The 23,029-nt window shown below is 40.2% G+C and overlaps 1 protein-coding gene across 1 annotated transcript in view; it reads left to right on the top strand.

Annotated features, from left to right (window-relative positions):
* ADARB2 (adenosine deaminase RNA specific B2 (inactive)) overlaps positions 1 to 23,029 on the top strand; it is a 455,088-nt gene that overhangs the window by 380,704 nt on the left and 51,355 nt on the right. Inside the window, exons 6-7 of the mRNA XM_089533515.1 lie at positions 5,088 to 5,256; positions 17,629 to 17,780. Of these exons, the coding sequence (XP_089389641.1) occupies positions 5,088 to 5,256; positions 17,629 to 17,780 (321 nt within the window). The remainder of the gene's footprint in view (positions 1 to 5,087; positions 5,257 to 17,628; positions 17,781 to 23,029) is intronic.

Below are 23,029 nucleotides of genomic sequence, written 5' to 3' on the forward strand. Positions count from 1 at the left end.
TCCATATCCAAAACTCCCTTTCTCAACATCCCATTACCTAATTTCTAATGTTTCCTTTCCCCCTTTATTTTACTTTATTATAATTTTCTTTTCTTAATTCGGTTAGTATTCTTCTATTATATCTATCATTGGTTTCCATTCTTTTTCCCATTTATCCATGTCTTTTTTTTATTTAGCATTGCTGTTAGTCTGTCCAGTTCTTTCATATCATAATTTTTTGTTTTCCAATCCCCTATCCCTTGTGGAAGACATAAGTTTCAAGATGTAGAAAATGTCTTTTATTGCCTGGAAAAGCTACATGTGTTCTGGCCAGCTAATTATATTGTGGCTTTCTTCAGGGACAATATATTAAAAACACTCACAGGCATCTCTAACAGTATAATGCTAAATGTAATCCAGGGACAACTGACCATTGGAAGAAATTTGGAAACCGATTACCATTAATGATACTAGGTATCATTAATCCATTGTCCCTGAAGAAAACCACAGTACAATTTTCTTACCAGAACACATTATGTGTTTTCACCAAGCCCATTTTCTACACCTTGACATACAAACCTTGCATAGGCATTCACCTGAATATGTAGAATGCTGAGAGAGAGGATCAGGAGTTATCATGCAAGCAAACCCAATCCCAAATGTCTCAGAACACTTAGAAGTAATGGAGACCTTCACACATTGAGTTCAAGGGCCTGAAGCAGGTTTTGTAACCACATTCTGCTGAATGTGGATACAGAGTTGACATAGTCTGGAATCCTGCCATGGTTCCTGACCACAAGAGCTTTGTAAACACATTCATCCAAAGATAGTTGCAAGGCCTCATTAAGACCTACATGCTCAATGCATTAATATATATGATGCTGCTGAAGATGTCTACGGATGGGGCTCACATGCACAGCCCTATCACCCATTTAGTAATTTAGCAAATGACTGAACAGGGCTTCATTTTCTCTCATGGGGTTTCACTGAATGTGCTCTGGTTTCTGTTGTTTTTCCTATATATAGAACAGGCATTACACTATTCCACAGGGGCTATAATTTAAAATAAACAAAGGAAACAAGGGAGGAAATGCAAAATGGAGGTACACATAATTGGAGAAGAATGTGTGATTATTGCAGTTACACATACTTTGCTTTAAATGCAAAGAGTACCTATCAGTCATAAGGGATATCAGTTCAGATGTGAAATTGTTTCTTTAGAGGTGGGACTTAAAACTAGCTAGGTCAGCCACACTGTATATTTGGAGTCAACTGTGGCACAAGCAGACAAATATATGAAGAGAGTCCTGTAACGTACTATTAAAGCACATACTTTGTATGCATCTGACATTTAGTACCGGACGCATCTACAGTTCAAGAATCTTGGTTGGCAAAGACCTTGGCCTTAGTCTTTGGAGAAATGCTGCCAGTTGTGTACCCAGGATACTGGGAATCTCACTAAAACTAAGAAGGTCACATTCCTCTCTTTTGTTTTGCTTTTATGCTAGACGTTCTCCCTTCCATCCTCTCCTACTGTATATTTCCACCTTGATCAAAAAGTGGATGCTGTTGTTAGTACTTCTTAATCTTCTTAATGAACCTTAACATTATTCATTTGTTGACACATGATGCCCGGGTGTATTCTTTCTTCCTCCCACCCCACTCCAAATATTTCATGCAAGGCTGTGAGGGGAAAGAATTATCCAAAGGGTTTTCTAAAACAAGTGGGTCATGTGCCAAGGTTATGGCAAAGAATAATGTGTGATTTCTCCTGCTTTATTTGTAATTGCGTGGTTCTGGAGTCACCCAGTCTTACAATAAGGTTTTGAAAGAAGTAGGTTAAAGCAGGATAAAAACAGGAAATTATTGTGTATATGGTCATGTGTGTGTTATTTTAATTCATTGTGTCTCCTGAGATTAATTCCCTTTAATGGTTATTTAATTACTTAGGCTTTACTTACGTTGTGACGTCGTGCATTTCATCCACGAGAAAAATAAAACAACTGCTCGCAAAAGCTTATTATGGCTCAAATCAGTTTCTGCTGTTTACAAATCAAGAGTTTGACTTGTGTGCTTCAGTTCACACTTTGATCAAAAGGAAAAGTCCCTTGTTATGTGTAAAGCATCTGTTCACACATTGTTGCACAGAGGTAGGCTCTGTTCATTGCAGAGTATGTGATCTATACAACCTGAAAATGTCTGTTAGAGAAAAGGGGCAGAGGGCTAATTCATGCATTACATTTTTAAAAGTTTATCTGTGACATATTTCACTTTAAAATAGGCATGTATGCATACAGCAGGCATTCCAGCTCCTTGTATCATAGAAGTATTTATGGCTACTGTCTGCCACACTATAGAATTAAAACAGTTTGACATGGGTTTAGCTGTCATGGCTCCATCCTATGGAATCCTGGGATTTGTATATGTTGTGGCACCAGAGCTCCCTGATACAAAAGAGTAAATATCACAGAAAACTACAGATCCCAGAATTTCATAGCACTGAGCAATGGCAGTTAAAGTGGACCTATCATGGAGTTTTCTCAGCAAGATTTGTTCAGAAGGAGTTTGCCATTGCCTTCCTCTGATGTCTTATTGATAGATTAATCTTCAATTTCTTTTTGAAGCACTTTACAAATACAAAAATGACCACAGATTCCTCAAAGTGATACCCCCAAAAAGGAATGCTTTAGAAGTAAGAAGTAATAATTGTTTACTGCACTTGAATTGTAGTGTTGCTTTTCAAAACGTAGTGACATTTGTTCAAAATAATTTTCAAGAAACATTAACATAAAATACTAATAAGCAAATAGATAAATAGAAGAAACTCTGCTAGAACATGGCCACATAGCCCGAAAAACCCACAAAAAACTATGGATGCTGGCCATAAAAGCCTTTGACTTTACAGATAAATAAATAATTCCTGTGGTGCATCATATTTGGACAGAATAAGACACTTGAGACTGACATTCCTAGTGACTGCCGTGAAAATGCTGAGCTTCTTTCTTTTGTACATTAACCAAAATCGGGGCCTGATCCTCTTAGAAAAACACTTTAAGAATTTCAGGGTTAGTACACTCTTGGGAGTCTTTTTTTAAAAAGCCTATAATAAGTACATCAGTGTTTCCAGTAAGTTGGTTATTTTTCTTATACTTGTAACTGATAATTTAATGTACACTTCATTATTATAATCCACCTGGAGCTTCATGGAATAGAGGTAACTAGGAATCCCAATAAGGAAAAAATATTTTGTCTCTTTATAGACAGAACCACCAGGTGTTTTGTTATTGTTATACACCATTCCTTGAAATGTGAGGTGATAGTAAGAAGTTGTACAGTGGACGCTTGTTATACGCTGGGGCTTGATTCCAGGGTCCCCCATGGATAACAAAATCCATGTATGCTCAAGTCCCATTAAATATAATGACATAGCAAAATGGTGTCCCTTATAAAAAATGGAAAATCAAGGTTTGATATTTGAAATTTATACTTTTTTTGAACATTTTCAAACAGTGGATACTTGAATCCGTGTATAAGAAATCCATGTATAAGAAGGGCCGATTGTAGTTAATTATTACATCCGTTGATTAATTTATTCAAAGTTCAGTCATTCTGGTGCTCACCAAATGTGTGGGACTACTATTCCCATCATCTATCATCCATTTCTTAGCATGGTCATCAAACTAGGTAAAGTTGCTATCATTTGTTGTCTACTGATGTGCCACAAAAGGCCACCAATACTCAGTAGGTGTCTTTCCAAGTGAACCTTGATATTCCTTTTTCATCCATGTTTTTAGATATCTTCATCACTAAACCCAATAGCATATAGATTCCACTTTTTGTAGGATGTCCTCATTCCCAATTTTCTCAAGGGCAGACCTCATTTTGAAGAAATCCTACATTTGAAAGGCTGCTCAATACAAGTGCAGTTTAAAGAAAGAAGCAAGATGAAATAGCAAGGCAGCTTGAAGTTGTCCATCAAGAGTCAATACCTAACTATCAAAATGAGTAGATACCAGTCTTACCCACTATGATGAGATTATATCATGTATCTGGTTAAACTATTTTTAAAAAGTCTACCTGAACAGACATTAGTAAATTCATATTTTATGCAGAGAGGTTTTCTACTTTATCCTCTTTTTGGGGATGTATTTTTTAACTGTCTACGCTACTTGCTTATCATTGGTCCATCAGCTTACTTCTTTATCCAAAACTGTTATCCGGACTGTTAATTCCCACACCAAATAGCCATTTGCAGACAAGAAACAAACTTGGCAACTGGCATTTAGGTTGTCAGACACAACATGAAGCTGACTTTTACTCCAGTCTCCTAGGAAATCTTGCCAACTCCTGAGTTTTACACACTAACAACACACCTACTTTTCCCATAACAGTACGACAGTAATATACAAAAGCCAAGGTTGTTCAAAATGGTCATCAGTAGACAGACAGACAGCAGCATTTATGAGAGCATGATGGAATTTGTGGTGATGCAGGTGAGCTGAGGATAGTAAAATAGAGCTTGAGAGGAGCTCAGAGCCCATAATATTATTTCCAAATATGTACAAACTAGGGGTCCAGCTGCAAAAGAAAACCCAGGTCTGTATTTTCTAAAGAAGAGCAGCTCTAAAAGTCTCTTCCCTTTTATTTGTGCTTCAGTGTCACAGAAATGAAAGCTTACATTACAGGGAGCGTATGTATGTTTCTGTCATAAAAAAGAGCAACAACCACCACCAAAAAGCATCTCACCAGGCTATTATTTATCAGTTCAGCAGGAGATTCTTTTATTACCTCCATACAGAATGTACATCTCCATGCAATGTAGTTATTGATTTAACAGGTAAACTTTCTGGCTGGCTTTTATCTGGGAATTAACAGTCCAGACTGAAATGGTCCTTGCATTATTTCAGCAGAACTAAGAAACGAGATTGCTGCATATTCCAAGAGCTAGGTAATCACCCTATTAGGGATTTCTCTGCTGCTACATGAAAGCATAATCTTTAAGGGCTTCAGCAAGTGCGATATAGCATTCTCAGGTGATTCTAAAACTTCATTTTGTGTGTGGTGTTTTTTGACTTTCTTTTTTTTCCTTTATTTTATTCTTTCTATAGGTTTGGACATTCGGCAGGCTCAGGTTATTGTGTTGACATCAGGTACCAAATGCATAAATGGAGAATACCTTAATGACCAAGGCCTTGTGGTCAACGATTGTCATGCAGAAATTGTGGCAAGAAGGGCCCTCATTCACTTCCTTTACTCACAGCTGGAGCTGCATCTGAGGTAAACTGGGCCTGGGGTAATGCTCAGAAAACTATGGTTGCCATAGGTCAATAAAGTTTAACATCAAAAATAAGGCTGAAAGGGGTTGTTTTTTTTAGAACTGTTTAAGACTTCTCCAAGTTAACAAAGGAAGGTAAAACTTAAAGACCTGAATTATATTGTGCTACAATATAAACTAGAGTAGACCCATTCAGTCTACATATAGGTCAGCATGTAGGCAAATCCCATTGATTCAATGAGTCTGTCCAAGTCAGGGCCAACAATGGGTTTTAGATCAAGAAAAAGCATCATTGATCCAACTGGCCTAGCCAGTCAAGCATTCTGTTCTCATACTGGCCACCTCTGTGGGAAGCCCACACACAAGATGCCATAGCATCTTCATGTGTTCCCAGCAACAGGTATATAAAAAGTCATATACAGTAAATAATCCAGAACCATGTGTAGTCTGCTAGGACTCTTCATATCTTTACAATGTCAAAAGCAAATCATGGTGTCAGACTACTGAACAGATATATGTACTGGATCACAAATATTTGTCATACTATGACCAGCACCATTTATGGCTCAGCTTAGTGTAATAGCTTGTGGAGCTACGCTAGAGCTAGCCCTGCACAAACCCTGGATTTACTGTAATGAGCCACTGCAGCCACAACCCAACACCAGCCATTCTGTGCCTGGTGGACAATGGGAAGAGATTGGAAAAGCATTTGGCTATATCCCTGTAGCCAAATGCAAAATAATTAGATCATCCACTGAGGAACCTATGACTGGCTACAGGGAGGCAGTGAGACATTTCTGCAGTTCCCTCCTGAGCTCTCCACCAGGGATGGAATCATCACAGGGTTGGGGGTGCTTTGGTAGGTGCAAAGGAAAGACGGGAATACAAAGCCATAACAACCGTAAGATTCATTTATCAATATCCTGTCCTTAATATGATCAATATCCTACCCCAAATCTCATACAAACCTTAGCCATGTTTGTGTATATGTCTAGATATATAGAAACAGATGGATAGAAAGAGAGAGAGAGAGAGAGAGAGAGAGATCATTATCTAGATTACCATATGTACCAAGCATTTGTGGAAGTGGACTGTAGTCCTCTACAGTACATTCTACAGTAACCTCCATAGGACAGTTGTTCAAAATTTATAGTCTAAATAGTCTGCTTCTGCTGAAAAGCTGCTCAGTATGGAGATACTTTCAAAAGCTAGTGGAAACTTCCCTTAGATTGGGCCTGGTAGACTTCCCTTACCAAAGCCGTTATGTTGAAATAGTGTGTCCTTTGGCTTTTAACAATCCCTTGCACCTTTCTGCAAAAAAGAACATGTCGCTGTGAATGAAGAAGGTTTTTAAAAGCTGTCATAGCCTGATTGATTTATCTCACTTCTCTTAGATTCTGTTCCATTATCAAAATATTGTAGCTTTGAAAGGGCAGATATATGATATGCAGAAATGAAAGAAGTTTGTTTCATTCACATTTTAATAAGAATCAGAAATCACACTTCTCATATCAATTTGCAAACCAGAATGCAATCATTTTTCTGTATTCACATGCCTCTAAATTCATGGTGTAATTCTCTGCATTATATATGCATCTATTATGGTAATTATGCACAAAATATGCATAGTAGTGGGGGATTATATAGAGTAGAATTAGATGAATGCATATATTAGGAGAAATGAACATATAAATGTGTGTGAAATTTTGTGCATTTTTAGAAGTCACAATCTACTGCAGAAATGGGATGAAAAGGAGACTAAGGCTGCATCCACACTGCATAAATAATCCAGTTTGACACTGCTTTAACTGCCATGGTGCAATGCTATAGGGTTCTGGGAATTATAGTTTTGTGAGACATTTAGCCTTCTCTATCAGAAGTGCCATAACAAACTACAAATCCCAGAATTCCATTGCATTGAGCCATGGCATTTAAACGGATATCAAACTAGATTATTTCTGCGGTATGGATGCAACCTAAGAAAAGGAGAAGGTGAGGGGAAACTGGATTGTGTGAGAGCTAGAAGACTGTAGTGGTTTGAGGAGTGGGCTATTGTCCCACTTTTTTCAGCTGCTTTTAAAATGTCTGTTTCCCGTTCCCGCCTTTCATTTGTCCTCATCTTATTTCAGTTGCTGTGAATTGAATTCAAAATGCAAAAGGAATTTGCATTCAATTAATTCAGTGGTGGGGAGAGGAGAGGAGAGGAGAAGGAATCTTGCCCTTCCCAGTAGACTTGAGCAAAAGCAAACTGATGCAACCTCTCCTAACTTTTGTGTTAAAAAAATTTTTTTTTGCCATCTTGACTCCATTCTGATGTTGCTGAGCCACATATATTCCATTTCTTCACTGCAAGACTGCATCCTGACAGCCTAGAGTTTTAGTAGAGAGCTACTTCAACATGTTGAGTTTACCATAACAAGTTGTTGCATTCCAATAGTCATATATATCTGGTTAAATGAGTGTGTGATTATAAAGGTCCCAATGTAGGGTTTTCCCATTCTTGACTCACTAGCTACAATATGGATCATGTTACCTCCTGAGGCACTTCATGCCCTCCATTTTAAACAAACAATTTTTCTTTGTTCCTGCATTTGGAACTCACTAGGAGTGACACTTTTTGCATTGGGGGATATAACTTTTCCTTCCAAAACTCATATGGAGGACCCCCCCAAAAAAAAATCAAAACAAGAAGTGAATATCTGGCCCTTTCCCTGATTTATTTATAACCTTGCTTGGAGTGAATGGTGTCATATTTTTCTCCATTGACACACAACCAACTAACTGTGTATCAGATTTTGTTTAGAGCCATTTTACTCCAGACCTGTTTTCCTTCTGGAGCCTTTAGATTTTAATCACAAAGTCATGTTTTATTAAGGCTTTTAGTTGTTTTTCAATGAATGCTTTAAACACAGACCTGACAATAGCTGTGAATGGCCCAAACATGAAAGACTAGCCATCTTCTCATTATAGGAATTTTCCTCCTTTGCTCCTGCTGACTCATACCAGTGAAGGTTATTTACGATAAACATGCTCTCTTGTATTCTGCTGATCATTAATACATTTGTTGGATCATAAAAGAGCCATCCACCAGTGCATGAAGCAGATAGCAACCCTGGAATATAAGCAATATACGATAATGTTCCCACTGACTGCCAAAAACGTCACAATAGAGTAGGAAACAATGGGAGAATTAACTTGACCTGGATCTCTCTTGGTTGCTGTTCCCGTTTAATAGTCTTCACTGCCTACTTGAGTTTTAGAGGAGCCACTTGATACCAGGGTTGGTTTAAACCAAACGGCTTTTTGCAAAAAAAAACCAAAAAAAAAAAAACCACTCCTGTCTGGCTGTTATTACTATTTTCCAACCCCCTTACTGGAACAACAATGGTTGTTTGAATTTAAACATTTTATCTTTAACTGTTTACTGGCAGTTGTTCATTGTTAGACGAGTATCCAGTATAGTTGCTTCTGTTTATTTTAGAGTGCAAGGGATACCATTTAGAAACAAATCTTGCAAGTTCAGCCTTAAGAGGTTAGGCAATTTATTTTATGAACTGCAGCTCCCAGAATTTCCCAACCTGCAAGGCCAGTGACCATGCTGGCTGGGAAAGTCTGAGTGCTTTGGGTCCAAAAAATTAAAATTTTCAAGATATGCTCTTACAGTGCCGAAGTTATGGGTGGGGGTCTCCTTTTAGAAACAGCTGTTTGTAGTGGGAGAAAATCCCCCATTGGTGCTGATGGAGTATTTATTTGAAATACAAACAGCAGATTCAGAGAGGAGATTTTTGCAAGTGCTTTAGTGAGGGAAAAGGGATTAAAGCCCCTCTCTTCTACCCTCCTATATTCCAAGGGCATAGTAAATTCCTTTCCACAACTGTCACTTCTTGCTTAGTCCTAATTTACAAACAAAGACATAACTAGTTCTAAACAGCAAAAATGTGAGGGATTAATGATCAAGGTCCACCAGGATGACCTGATTCACAAAAATCCCTCTATTACTCAGTGGCAGATGATTTAATATCCTACAAATGATAATGTAAACAGCTTCCATTGAGAAGCATTTCCAGTGTGGCAAATTATTGTGTCTGTTTCACACAAAAGAACATAGGAAGCTATCTTATGCTAAATCATTGGTCTAACTAGCTCAATATTGTTTTACTTTAAAATCACTGGCAGCAGCTCCCTGGTGTTTTAGTCAATACAGCTTTCTCAGCCATACCAGGATATGCCAAGAACTGAATCTGGATCCTGTTTGCCTAGAAAACATGTCATTTATTCATATTCAAATTCATTACAAATTTCTGCTTCTTCACCAATAAGCTAAAGGCAGCACACATCTCCTCCCTGTTTTGTCTTCATGACAATCCTGTGAGGTAGATCAGCCTGAGAGAGTCAATAAGATTAGCTCCAAGATGCTGTAAAACTACATGAGTTAAAATATACATATAAAATATAAAAACACATTTTTAAAAAACAAAACTTCATAACAGACTAACAAACTGAAAGGCAGCAAATTGAAAACAAAAATTGAAAGGGAAGTTGAAATGTGTCATTGTTATGTACCTTCAAGTCATTTCTGACTTATGGCGACCCTAAAGCAAACATATCATGGGGTTTTCTTGGCAAGATTTGTTCAAAGGAGATTTGTCATTGCCTTCCGGTGAGGCTGAGAGCATGTGACTCACCTAAGGTTTACCCAGTGGGTTTTATGACTGAAAAGGTCATAATCAAATCTTGTCTCCAGAATTGTAGTCCAACACTTAAATCACTATGCCATGTTAATAGCACAACCATTTTAAAAGCCTGAGGATTTTTTTTTAAAAAAAAAACACATTTATATGGGACTAAAAAGCTTATCATTGGCCCAGTCATGCCTTTGGATCACTCCAAAACCAGAGCACACATCTTTGCCCACCTGGACTTTGAATCACTTCAATCAAAGTGTAGATGAGCATAAATTAAAATGGAGGGAGCAAGAGAGAGAAAACCAGGTATCTTTACAGGACCACCCATCTCTCACAGTCTGTCTGTTATAGCCACTGGGTTTGGTTTGGTTTTATTTTTCATTTTAGATGTATATTAAATATTATTATGTTTTTCCACTTAGCAGTCCCAGTGCTTGCTTTGTATTAAGAATGGCAGCTCTCTCTCTAGGGACAGGAGGAGTGCAATCATGGTTTCTTAAGCTCTGTATTGATCCATCTCCATAGTGCATTCAGTTATGTTATTATGTTATTTGGATCAATTCTGTGTTATTTCTTCAAAGGAAATTCTCCGAGCAGTGCAAGACTCTTCACAAAAAACACTACAGATTACTCTGCTCATTTCTCTCTCTCTCTCTCTCGCTCTCTCTCTCTCTCACACACACACACACACACACACACACAAAACCACTGTCAACAAAACCACTTGGCAACTGCAAGAGCTGAAACCATTGCAGAGCTAGGTTACATAGCAATAATCTGGCAAAACCACTTCTGACAATTCCTTGCCTAAGCCAAAGCTATGAAATTCATGGGGTTGTCGTAAGTAAACAGGAAACTTGAAGGACACACACAATCCTTTTATGACTTTGTTGTTCATGTTGCTGATTAGGTCCTCTGGGTTCAGCCAAAAAGGGGGGGGGGAGGTTTCAAAAGAAGGTTGAGAAAGGATTCTTTTCTTTTCTTTTCTTTTCTTTTTTTTTCTTTTTCTTTTTATTTTTTTTTATTATTTTTTGCCCTCTTGTTAAGCAATGGCAGAAGTCCTTCCTCCCTCTTTCCCACTTCTTTTTCTTTGCTCATCGGTCACAATTTCCACTCTGGCAACTCTAAAAGCGAGTGAAGGCTTGATCTTAATTAAAGTCCTGGGTTGCATGTTGTCTTGGAATAAAATAAGAAGGAAAGATCTGCAGACATCCAAATCAGCTTGATCATGAATTAGATTTCACCCAGAATACCTGTAACCTTGCCAGAAGTGGGAAAAGAAATCATGGTTTGTTTTTCATTGTTTTTTAGCAAGGGTTGCCAGAGTGAAAACTGGAGGTCGCCCAGTGGTTTCCATGGTTGAGTGGAGATTTGAACCCTTAGTCCTTATCCAACACTCAAATAATTGCACCCACTGTCTCCATCTCTAGAAACTGCCAGATTTATTTTATTTTATCCATCAGATCTTCAAAGCTCAGCAGTGTCAGGCCTACTTAGTACCTGGATGGGGGACGGCCAAGGAATACCAGGTGCTATAGGCTATATTTCAGAGGAAGGAGCTAACAAAACCACCTCTGAGTGTGTCCTTCCGAAGAAAACACTATGTAAACACCATACATTGGCAGGTGACTTGCAGCCTCATGCACACAAACCACCTATCAGGATCAGTTATCTTCCTAGGGCAGTTTGTTGTTGTTGTTGTTAACTACCCCCAAGTCGACCTTGACTCATGACTGCCCTATGGATGAGACATCTCCAGTACTCCCTGTCTTCCACTACTGACGTCAGTTCATGCAGATTCATGCCCGTGGCCTCCGTGATGGAGTCCATCCACCTAGCATGCGGTCTTTCTCTTTCCTTCCATGAACTTTATCGTACCCGTTTTTGTCTCCATTACGGATATGGAAAATGGATGCTCGTGTGCGCGTGCAACCTGTCAAAAATGAATTTTACCACACGCCAAAGTGTCCTGCAAAAGGCCCCATTCCGTCTCCCAGCACCAAGCCGTCCCGCTTCAGTGCTAAGGCACATGAAATGTTCTGGTCATAAGTCTTCTGACCAAGCAAAATGACGCCCATCAGCATTGAACTGGGTGGCTTGGCGCCAGGGGACAGAACAGGGCCTTTTGGAGGACATTTTGGCGTGTGTTAAAATTCGTTTTTGACAGGTCGCGCACGCGCACACACACACACAAGCGTCCACTTTCCATACCCGTAGCGGAAACAAAAACGGGTGCGATGGAGTTCATCACACGGGAGGAATTTCTCTTAAATTCGAATGAAAAGAGTTGGGGCCATTCCCTTAAAGTCGCTAGTTTCACGCAATTACGTGAATACGCATTGCATTCAAACTGGCTCCCCATTGCCCGAAAATAGCATGCCATTGCCCAAATTTGCATGTGGCAGTCCATCACGCAATAACATGAAACCACATGATTGTGTTCGGACTGACTTCCCATTGCCCGAATTTGAGTGTAGTGGGTTATCACGCAATAACGTTAAACCCCATGATTGCGTTCAGATTGCCATCGGATTATACTTCCAATTCCCCTTGTCTGATAAACTCTCTAGTCTTTTCTAATGAGCCATGTCTTGTCGTGACATGGCCAAAATATGATGACAGTCTCAGTTTAGTCATCTTGGCTTATAGGCACTTAGGCCTAATCTGTTCAAGGACCCATTTGTTTGTCTTTTTGGCTGTCCATGGTTTCCTCAGCACTCTTCTCTGGCACCACATCTCAAATGAATTTATTTTCTTTTTATCCATTTTCTTAATTATCCAACTCTCTCATTCATACATGGCAATGAGTAACAGTTAATAAAACATAAGATGCAGTAATGCAGTTTACCATAATAATTGCAGGTAAGAATATGGTTGATTGGTGAGTGGAGATAGGCTTGTATTCTCTCCCATTCCCAGCTGATTTTGCTTTTAATTGTTTCAAAATAGGTGTGTGATTATTTTCAGACTCCTGAGTGGTCAGATCTTCAGGTAGTTCATTGTTCTAGAGGTTTGTGTGTCAAGGCGATAATGCAATTTAAAGTGGATGGGAGATTTCACAGAAGGGGATAGGGAAATGAGGGAGCCGCAGGCGTCCACCCTCTCTCCTCAGGAGATCCTCGTGGCTCAGTGTTCCCGTCAAGCAGTGTAATGTGCCTGTAAATTTCACTCGACAGAAAACGCATCACAGCATCAAAACCCGACAAAACAAGCAAACCGTGGAAGAGTGACAGCCAAACAGTTTTAACAGCAGGCAGACTGAGCTGGGCAAGGAGGAAGGATGAGAAAGAAAGAGAGAGAGAGAGAGTACTTCATTCAAAGAAAGCAAGCACAAGGAGTTACTAAGCACTGTTGATCACGCCTGTGGAAAAGGAAAACATTTCAGCTACATTCAGAGTTAGCAGCCATTAGCAGCCACCCTGGGAAGAAGAAAGGCTACCAAAACGCCACACAAGCTCCTCCAAGGAGTCTTCAAGGTGTCAGAGGGGGGGTGTCTGTCTTAGGGCTGCCAGAGTGAAAACTGGAGAGGGCCTCTGTACCTGCAATGCTGTTCCTTGTTACATGGGTGTATGACAAACAACACCTGCTGAAATTCCATCTTCTGTACAACCATTAAAAAGTACAGGAGCCCTCTCCAGTTTCCCATGTGGCAACTATAAGCTGTGTGTCTGTGCACGCATACACATGAGTGTGGTACTTTTTCTGGGCCTTCAGTTCTTTTGTTCACCAAAGTCATTTAGCTCCCAAAGACCTAGAGGCTACTGGCATCCGCACAGATTCCATCATGTTTACAGGGTAGAGGATACTGCAGGACGGCTGCTGGCTGAATCAATTTCAATTTAACAATGACCCGAGGCAAGCTGGCATTGTAAACAAGCTGGTCAGCTAATAATACCCTGAAGGAACTGAACAGTAAAGATATAGCAAAGGGTCTGTTTGTTTGTTACTTGGTCCTTGGGGTTACAGCTGAGGTGAGTTCAAGAGTAGGCCTCTAGCTTGTGCCCTTCTCTCCATTCTCCCCAGCATGGCTGGAAATTAATAATTCAATGGGGAAGCTCTGGCTTTCCTTTCTACATTTGGGATCTGCTTGTTGCTAATTAATATGAGTTTGGGGTCAGTCTGAATGACTCTATCTCAATTAATTTTGGAATGTAAAACTGGAGATGTATTGCTTCAGAAAAAAAACTAGTTTGGCCAGGTATTGTCAAGAAGTGACCTTGTGTTCATTGATGGTTATCAGCTGCAACTAACCAAAAAGATGGAAAAGGTGAAAACCTGAATAGGGTTGGTGTTGCTGCTGCTGCTTTGTCTTACCCACTTCTCCCCATGGATCGACATGTGGAACAACAACAAATTAACATACAACACACAACATCAGTTAAAAACACACATCAGTTTAAAGCACACATCAGTTTAAAAGAACAAATGTAGTTCTTTGAATATTAGACTAAGGAGATGGAGGTTCATGTCCTCACTGAACCATAAAATTGACTGGGTGATCTCAGATGAATCAACCTCTCTCAGCCTGACCTATCTAACAAAAAGTTGTGGGAATGAAGTGAGGAGGAGGACAGCTATGGGCACTCCCTTGAACTCACTGGAGAAAGAGCAGGATATAAATGTAACAAATACATAAATGATACAACTGAACTGAATTCTACATTCCCTCTTCCTCCATTATGGAATATGTTATGCTCTGTATGTAAGCAAGAAACAAAAGATCAGAAGGCCCATGCCAGGGTAGGGGAACCTATACCTTTGTTAATGAAACACAAATTTTTAAAAAAAATCATAGCTTCCTCTTATCTTCTTCCAAGGAAGCTGAACCCTAAGTTGTGGTTGACTCCCTGAAATCTCTCTACTTGGCAGATTGGGATGTGCAGTAATATAGAGAGGTGAGAGCAGGGGACTAAATAAGAAGAGATCCCATGAGACCAAGAGACCCCTACCCACACAATCCGACCAAAGTAAAATCTCAGGGCTAAATTATGAACGAACAATAAAATCTTCTGAGCTTCTATAATTCCCTTGTTCACCAGTCATGTTTATATTAGTCCTCATTGTATTGTTGTGCCTCGTCATTCTCTAATTCTGTGGCTTGTGCATACATGTGGTTTCCCAGATCATAATGAATTGGGGAAGCCAAATGGGTGTGAGCTGGCTTAAAATGCAAATAAGGTGTATCATTTCATCTGATTTTATCTGCTTTGTGGCAGAAAGCACCCCCAAGCTTCCAATGATTTACTCTGTAAAAAGTTCTACTGAAATTCAAGTGATGATTCAGCACCAAGTGGTTCAGGTGTCTGTCAGCCCAAAGCACACCTGTTGACATTCAACAGAAATCAATAATCTTTGGAAAGGTTACTGTTTTTTAGAAATCTCTGCCCAGGATAGCCAGTGTTCATGCTGGTTAGGAGGTTTGGAGTTGTGGTCCAAAATATCCTTTTTAATTCTCTGCTTGTTTCCAATAAAGGTCCTGGGCCATATTGAGTCTGACAATTCCAGAACTACATGTTTAGTATTAATTTTCCAAACATTTTTTTCACATTAAATGCACTTATGTCCTTGCATTGATTCTGGAATAGCCAGTTTGATACTAACTAAACTCAAACATCAGTCTCCAGCTCAAAATGAGGTACTCAGGAAATGAAAGCCAGAGGAAAAGCATTATTAAAAAATTATAAAACTTTTATTAAAATTAATGATTATATTTTTGTTTCAACACATACACACACTAGAAAGCCAGTGTGAGATAGAGCTTTGGGAGTTGCACTACAAATCTCAGCCATAGAAACCCACTGAGTAACTGTGGCATGTCACACTCACTCTACCTCAGAGGACATACATCACTGTACAGAAATCAGCAGTGCTCACTTCAGTTTTGCCATCCATATGCCATCCATATCTTTCAAACTATGGCTAGAATCCTGTTGGTTAGTCCCAGCTGGAGTATAACCATTTAGTCAGCTTTTGAATGCTGAATCAACACATAGGAAAATCCAATTGATTCAGTGGACTAACAATAGAATTTCCGTCTATGGTTAATTATAACATATGGGTAACAGAAGCAAATATCAAACCATTGGTTTTGCTGGTATGGTTCAATAAACAATAAATAAAAATAGCTAGCATTAGTCATTTTTTTGTCCTGTCTAGTCAATCTGACAAGCTGTAGTTAATCAAAAGCTTCTAATTTCATCACACTGGAGGAGAACAAGGGAGTGGTAGCATGTAGGCTGGTCATGATAAACTATGTTTTATTGTGACATTAGAATGGTGCCATAGTTACCATTCCATCCATAAAATAATGGTTAGCAGTTGTCATAAATAGCATTACTCCTTGAAAATAATCACTAAAATGTAATTTAGATTACATCCACATCTCACCACTTCCTATCAATGGCTTGAACAATTCTTTTTTTCATCTACTGATGAATAAAGAGTAGTACTGTTATCCATCCTTCTTTTTTTTTATTTGCCAGAAGCATGACCATAATCTGTGTGATGCCTCTATATATAGTGAGAATTCCCCACAAGCAGCCTTCAGATATATTACATTTGAAAAGATGCTGATGAACACTGTGGAAAGATATGTAGCTTTTTGACTCTTTATTATCTGCCCTTTAAAAAAACACTCTTTCTTGGTACAGCTACACCAATAATTATATTTTCAATTATTCTTTGTACAGTCATCCCTCCACATTTGCGGTTTTGACTCTTACGGATTTGATTATTAATGGATTTGGTTAATTTCTTCTCTATAGCAATCTCTAGGTCATCTAGCACAACTCTGTGGTCAAAGCTGAACCAGAAGCCTAAACATTCCTAGAGATAACTATTCTCTAAGCATTTGTTGATCCTCTGGTGCAATTCTGTGGTCAACTTCTGGCAGATGTTGACCACAGAGTTGCACTGGAGGACCTAGAGATTCCTAGACAGGCAGAAAAAAATAGTGGGTTTTTTTATTTGCTGTTTTCCCACTTTGACAGAGGTCCTGTGCCCCTAACTCCAGATAATGTGGAGGGTCCACTGTATTAATAAATAATGATGATCACCAGTATCCTACAATGTCTACTTAGTTTCCTTTCTGTAAATAAATAATGTCCCACTTTAACAGCCAGGAGCTGCATTGGACAAAGGAGGCCTGTTCAGCTGCTGATCAGGATGCAAGGAGGTTAGTACTTCCAGCCCCCTGCCATTAGCAAATGAGGCTATGACAAGGAATTGCAACAGGGCTCCTGCTTCTGATTGTCATAGTCTCACTCACTGGTTGGAAAGGGCTTGGAAACATCATGCTCCTTGCACCCTGATTCACAGCTGAACAGACCTCCTTTTCCCAATCTGGCTGTTGGCTGTTAAGGAGGGCTGGGGACATTCGTGTAGTCTTGATAGTAAGACTACATAATTTTACTGAGTCATACCTCTACGTTAAGAATCTATAACTGCAATACAGAATGCCAGCCAATACTGAAGGTCTCACCTTTTTGCTTGTATAATCAGTTTCATGGCTGGAGCTTTAAAATCACTGTGACACTTTGGCAATCATGCAAACATTACCTAGAGAATAATGATACAGGTTATCACAGAGGAAGTATAACAAAGAAGCTGCAAGCTCACCCATGGGGAGAATAGAATTAGTTCTGTTTTGGAATGTAACAAATGACCTGCAACCTCTCTTTGTGATCCTAGCAAACGACGAGAAGATGGTGAACGATCAATCTTCGTACGGTTAAAAGAGGGAGGCTACAGACTCAAAGAGAACATTCTGTTCCATCTGTATGTGAGCACTTCACCCTGCGGAGATGCACGCCTCAATTCCCCCTATGAAATCACAACTGACTGTAAGAACTGTATTTCCTTCATTTTGTTTTTCTTTGGAATGGGGGAGTGTTTTGTTTCTGATAACATTTTCATGTTGTGCTTCTATATTAAGCAGGTAATAACTCACTATGGAAATAATGCAAATTTTACTTCTCTCAGTGGTCTGGAGTAGAGCCATAACCCACACTCCATAGAAGCAGACAAGGAGCTAGGGTCCACCCTCAGAAATTTATGGCCCTTCTTGCAATCCTTTTTCTCCCATGAGTAAATTCTTTCTTGCCACCTTCACTGTGGTTAAGCATTTTTCAAAGAGATTGGCCATATTAGTCTGTCAGAGCATAAAAATAAAAATGGGGCTGAGGAGAGAAAGAACTGAGTAGCATTCACTGATTTATTTCATCATGATATCCATGAAAGTTCATGCCAAAATAAATCAGTTAGTCTTCAAGGTGCTGCTAGACCCTCTCCCCCACTTGCATTTTTCTTTTCATGCTTAAGCAGTTCATCAGCACTTACATTAGCAACAGCCTTGGCCAAACAGAATTTACAAAACATCAGCCAATATTCTGCATCAGCTATTTAGTTACTTATGCATAACTAAGGAGATTATTGCACATGCTGTTTTGCATCTTTCTCCTGATGGGATACATGCACATTTGAATGTCAAAGGATCTAAACAGACAGACCAAAATAAAGCTGCTTCAGGTCACTTTGGAGGTATGCTGTTTAAATGACACAGACATCATAACAGGCCACAAGCTGCACCAAAGCTGCGCTCCAGTCCTTAGGACTGGACCATGGCTTTTGGTGTGGCTTCCAGCCTCAGAGGACACATGCATCATTTAAACTTCATTCCTCCAAAGTGACCCGAAGCAGCTTTATTTTGGCCTGCCTGTTCGGGCCCAAAGACAGGTCTTATTGCATTCACCCATGGCTAGGCGTATGCAGCCCGTCTGCAACACAGGATCCCATCTTTGAAAATCCGTTGGGGAAGCCCAGGTTGCATATGGGCTGCGGACAGGCTGCATGTGCCTGGCCAAAGGTAACTGCAATAAGACCTGTCTTTGACACTTAAACATGTACATATCCTGTTGGGAGAAAGACGGGAGAAAGCATGTGCAATAATCTCCCAAGTAACACCTCCTGGCTTGATCCCTTCAGTCCACCTTAATGGCCAACAACCACATCAGGTAGAGGTGGTCTGTTCAGCTCCTGATCAGTGGGCAAGGAGGATGACATTTCCATCACCAGTGCCACTGGCAGTGAATGAGGTTGTAATGAAGAATTGCAACAGGAGTCCTGTTTCTGATTGTCACAGTCTTACTTGCTGGTGGGAGGATGCTGGAAACATCCTTGTCCTTGTGTCTTAATCAGCAGCTGACTAGATCTCTTTCACCCAATGCAGTGGCTGTCTATTAAGATGGGATGATGGGGCATTTACATAGTCTTACAGAAGTACTATGTAGTCTTACTGAATAGCAGTTATGGATCTGTAACTGCCATATAAAATGCCAGCCATCCTCTTTAACTGAAACCTGAAATCTACTATGTAAAGTACAGTTTACATGCTGGGTTAGGGAGAGGTGTAGTAATCAATTGAACAAGTTAAAAGGGAAGCATTACTAGCCTTTACTAAAATTAATGCCAGTGCTAACAACTCCCTTAACGAGAGCTAAAGCAGAATAGTTACTTTTCTTACACATATGACAAAGTTCCCCATGATATTCTTGCAAACAAGCTTGTAAAATGTGGGCTAGACAAAGTAACTGTTACATGGATTTGTAATTGGTTGACCGGCCGAAGCCAAAGAGTGCTCAACAATGGCTCCTTTTCATCCTGGAAAGAAGTAACCAGTGGGGTCCCACAGGGCTACGTCCTGGGCCCAGTGCTATTCAACATCTTTATCAATGACTTAGAGGACAAAATTGGGGGCATACTTATCAAATTTGCAGATGACACCAAATTAGGGGGAATAGCTAATACCCTAGAGGACAGGATCAAGATTCAAAATGACCTGAACAGACTAGAAAACTGGGCCATAGCTAACAAAATGAAATTCAACACAGAGAAATGTAAGGTACTGCACTTAGGGCGGAAAAACGAAAAGCACAGATATAGGATGGAGGACACCTGGCTGAGTGAAACTACGTGTGAAAGGGATCTAGGAGTCCAAGTAGACCACAAGTTGAACATGAGTCAACAGTGCAATGCGGCAGCTAACAAGGCCAATGCGATTTTAGGCTGCATCAATAGAAGTATAGTGTCTAGATCAAGGGAAGTAATAGTGCCACTATATTCTGCTCTGGTCAGGCCCCACCTGGAATATTGTGTCCAGTTCTGGGCACCACAATTCAAAAAGGACATTGAGAAACTGGAGCATGTCCAAAGGAGGGCGACTAAAATGGTGAAAGGTCTGGAAACCATGCCCTACGAGGAACGACTTAGGGAGCTGGGGATGTTTAGCCTGGAAAAGAGAAGATTAAGAGGTGATATGATAGCCCTGTTCAAATATTTGAAGGGATGTCATATTGAGGAGGGAGCAAGCTTGTTTTCTGCTGCTCCAGAGACTAGGACCCGAAGCAATGGATGCAAACTGCAGGAAAAGAGAGTCCACCTCAACATTAGGAGGAACTTCCTGACAGTAAGGGCTGTTCAACAGTGGAACAAACTCCCTCGGAGTGTAGTGGAGTCTCCTTCCTTGGAGGTCTTCAAGCAGAGGCTGGATGGCCATCTGTCGGGGATCCTTTGATTGTGATTTCCTGCATGGCAGGGGGTTGGACTGGATGGCCCCTGTGGTCTCTTCCAACTCTATGATTCTATGATTCTATGATTCTATGACCAAAGTGAATCCAATTCTTTTTTTTTTTTTTTTTTTTTGTACTGACTGAGTAAATACTGCAAGCCATGGGAAAAGCTCATTGCTGAAATTCAAAACTTACATTGCATCCTTTGATCTGGCAAACTGGGTCCCTTGTATTAATCACTTTAAAAAGAAAAAGAAAACAGCTGTATAATATACCCACCTGCCTCTCATGAAAAATGTATTTTATAGATTCATTTGACCATTAAATTATGTGTGGCTAAGATAATTGAAACTTCTCCTTTGCCAGTTGAGAACAGTTCTTTCTTTTTGACAATAATAATTCAAAGACACCACTAAAACAAATAAGGTGCTAATAATATCACACTCCATGTTTCAATAGCACATTTTGCATGTCCTGATAATGGAGGCAGATAGAGCTCTACACTGTGGTGTAGCCAGGTTTTTCTTCCAGAAAGACCACACTGTATGTTATGTCAGAGGTTCACATTGAATTTCCAAATGACTTAATTAAGACTTGAAGAAACACTAAGGGAACTGGAACTGAATCAGAGCCTGATACTCCTTTCCTCAACAACAGTTTTTCTCCCTCCTTCCCCCATGGTGAAAGAAAAATAGGAGCACCCATAATTTGCCTGTCTTATTATTCTCCACTACAGTAAATGGCTTGTTGGTGCTAAAGCTTGGAAATGTTACTTCTTTGGACTTCATTTACTAGAATCCTCCAACCAGCATGGCCAAACAAACATTTTCAGGCCCAAACAGTAAAAGTTGCAAGGTCGACATGAGAATTCAAGTTTGAATGAAAAAATGCTGCAAGGGGGAGAGCTTAAACCTGTTGTGGTGATGGTTATGGTTGTTGTGTGCCTTCAAGTCATTTCCAACGTACAGTGGCCCTAACGTGAAGCTGTCACAGGGTCTTCTTTGTAAGTTTTATTCAGAGGGTGCTTGCTTTTGCCTTCCTCTGAGCCACCCTTCCGCTCCATCTGCCATCTCAGGCCAAAGCGCCCTCCCATTGCACTTTATTTCATTTTTTGTTATTTATTTAATTTTTTGTTATTTATATATATATTTAAAATTTGCCTCTCAAGCAGCTCCAACTGTATGTGTGTGTTTGTGAATAAACGGCACTGGCTGACTGGCTGGAAATGCCTTCCTCTGAGGTTGAGAGTGTGTGACTTGCCCAAGGTCACCCAGTAGGTTTCTATGGCTGAGCTGAGATTTAAACCCTGGTGTCCAGTCAGAACCCAACACTTAAACCACTGTGCCACACAGGTTGTTTGCTCTTAGCAAGTCTTAAAAGCTTCAGACTGCACTTCTACTCTCCCCAACTTTGAAAGAACTTAACTCTAGAAAGAAATGCCATCATCAAAACGTTTCCTTAAAACAGCCAAGCAACTTTTTTACTTTCACATTCATAATGATCTGCAATTTTGGATTTGTTATATTGAATTTTCCGTATATACCTTTTGTTGTGACAGTAAAATCAAGGTGAATATGTTGGAAGATTTTTGCATTCTCTTTCCCCATCCTTAGATAGATAGGGATTTCCTGCATACAAACTCTCCTCTCTCTCTCTCTCTCTCTTTCTCTCTCTCTCATTTAAACTAACCATATGATATAGGTCCATTCCCCTTTGGGACTAACAGCCAACCTCTCTCAAGGTTGTCTCCTGACCTGTTGGGCTTTCCATCTTCCTTCTCCATCACCTTTCTTTAAAAGATGGTGAGATAAAGATTTCCTTTTTACCTGAACTACTCACTAGCTAGATTAGGATATAACCTCTATGTACATATATATTAAAGTCATTAGTAAACTTTTGTTTAAATTGCAAGCTACTTCTGTTTGTTGTTTTTTGAGTCAATCTCAGTTTTTAGGGAAGCACAGGCGGTTTACAGACCGCCCTTTTGGGGCGGCCTGTTCCCGCCCCTTTCCCTGCCGGATCGGGGCCTCAGCTGCCACAGCGGCAGCTTCTGAGGCCCCAATCCACCGCTTTCCAGGCCGCAGGGAAGCAGCAAAAGGCTGCTTCCCCATGGCCTGGAAAGGGGTGTCCTTGGGGCTTCATGCCCCAAGGACACCAAACAGCACCAGGGACAAAGAGAAAGGGGCTGCTCGGCCCTTTTCTCATTTGTGTCGCTAGCGCAGCCATATAAAGGCTGCGCCAGCAACACAAACCTGGAAGAAGCTCCATTTCGGAGCTCCTTCCGGTACCGTAGAAAGGGCGCCCCAGGCGCCCTCATGCAGCGCCAGGACATCACTTCCGCACCGCTCCGTTTGGAGGCAGCTCAGTCATGACGTCCCAATGGCGGTGCCTATGTAGAATGGGCGCCACCATTTTGTATGTACTATATACGTACTAGGGTTAGGGTGTCCAGAAAGGACGACCTTTCCTAACCCTAGTACGTACCTAGTACGTACTTTTTGCCCATCTGGAACGGGCCACAGTTA

This window comes from Sceloporus occidentalis, unplaced genomic scaffold (assembly GCF_023333645.1).
Source record: "Sceloporus occidentalis isolate IW3139 unplaced genomic scaffold, rSceOcc1.0.p SCAF_7, whole genome shotgun sequence".
Lineage (NCBI taxonomy): Eukaryota > Metazoa > Chordata > Lepidosauria > Squamata > Phrynosomatidae > Sceloporus > Sceloporus occidentalis.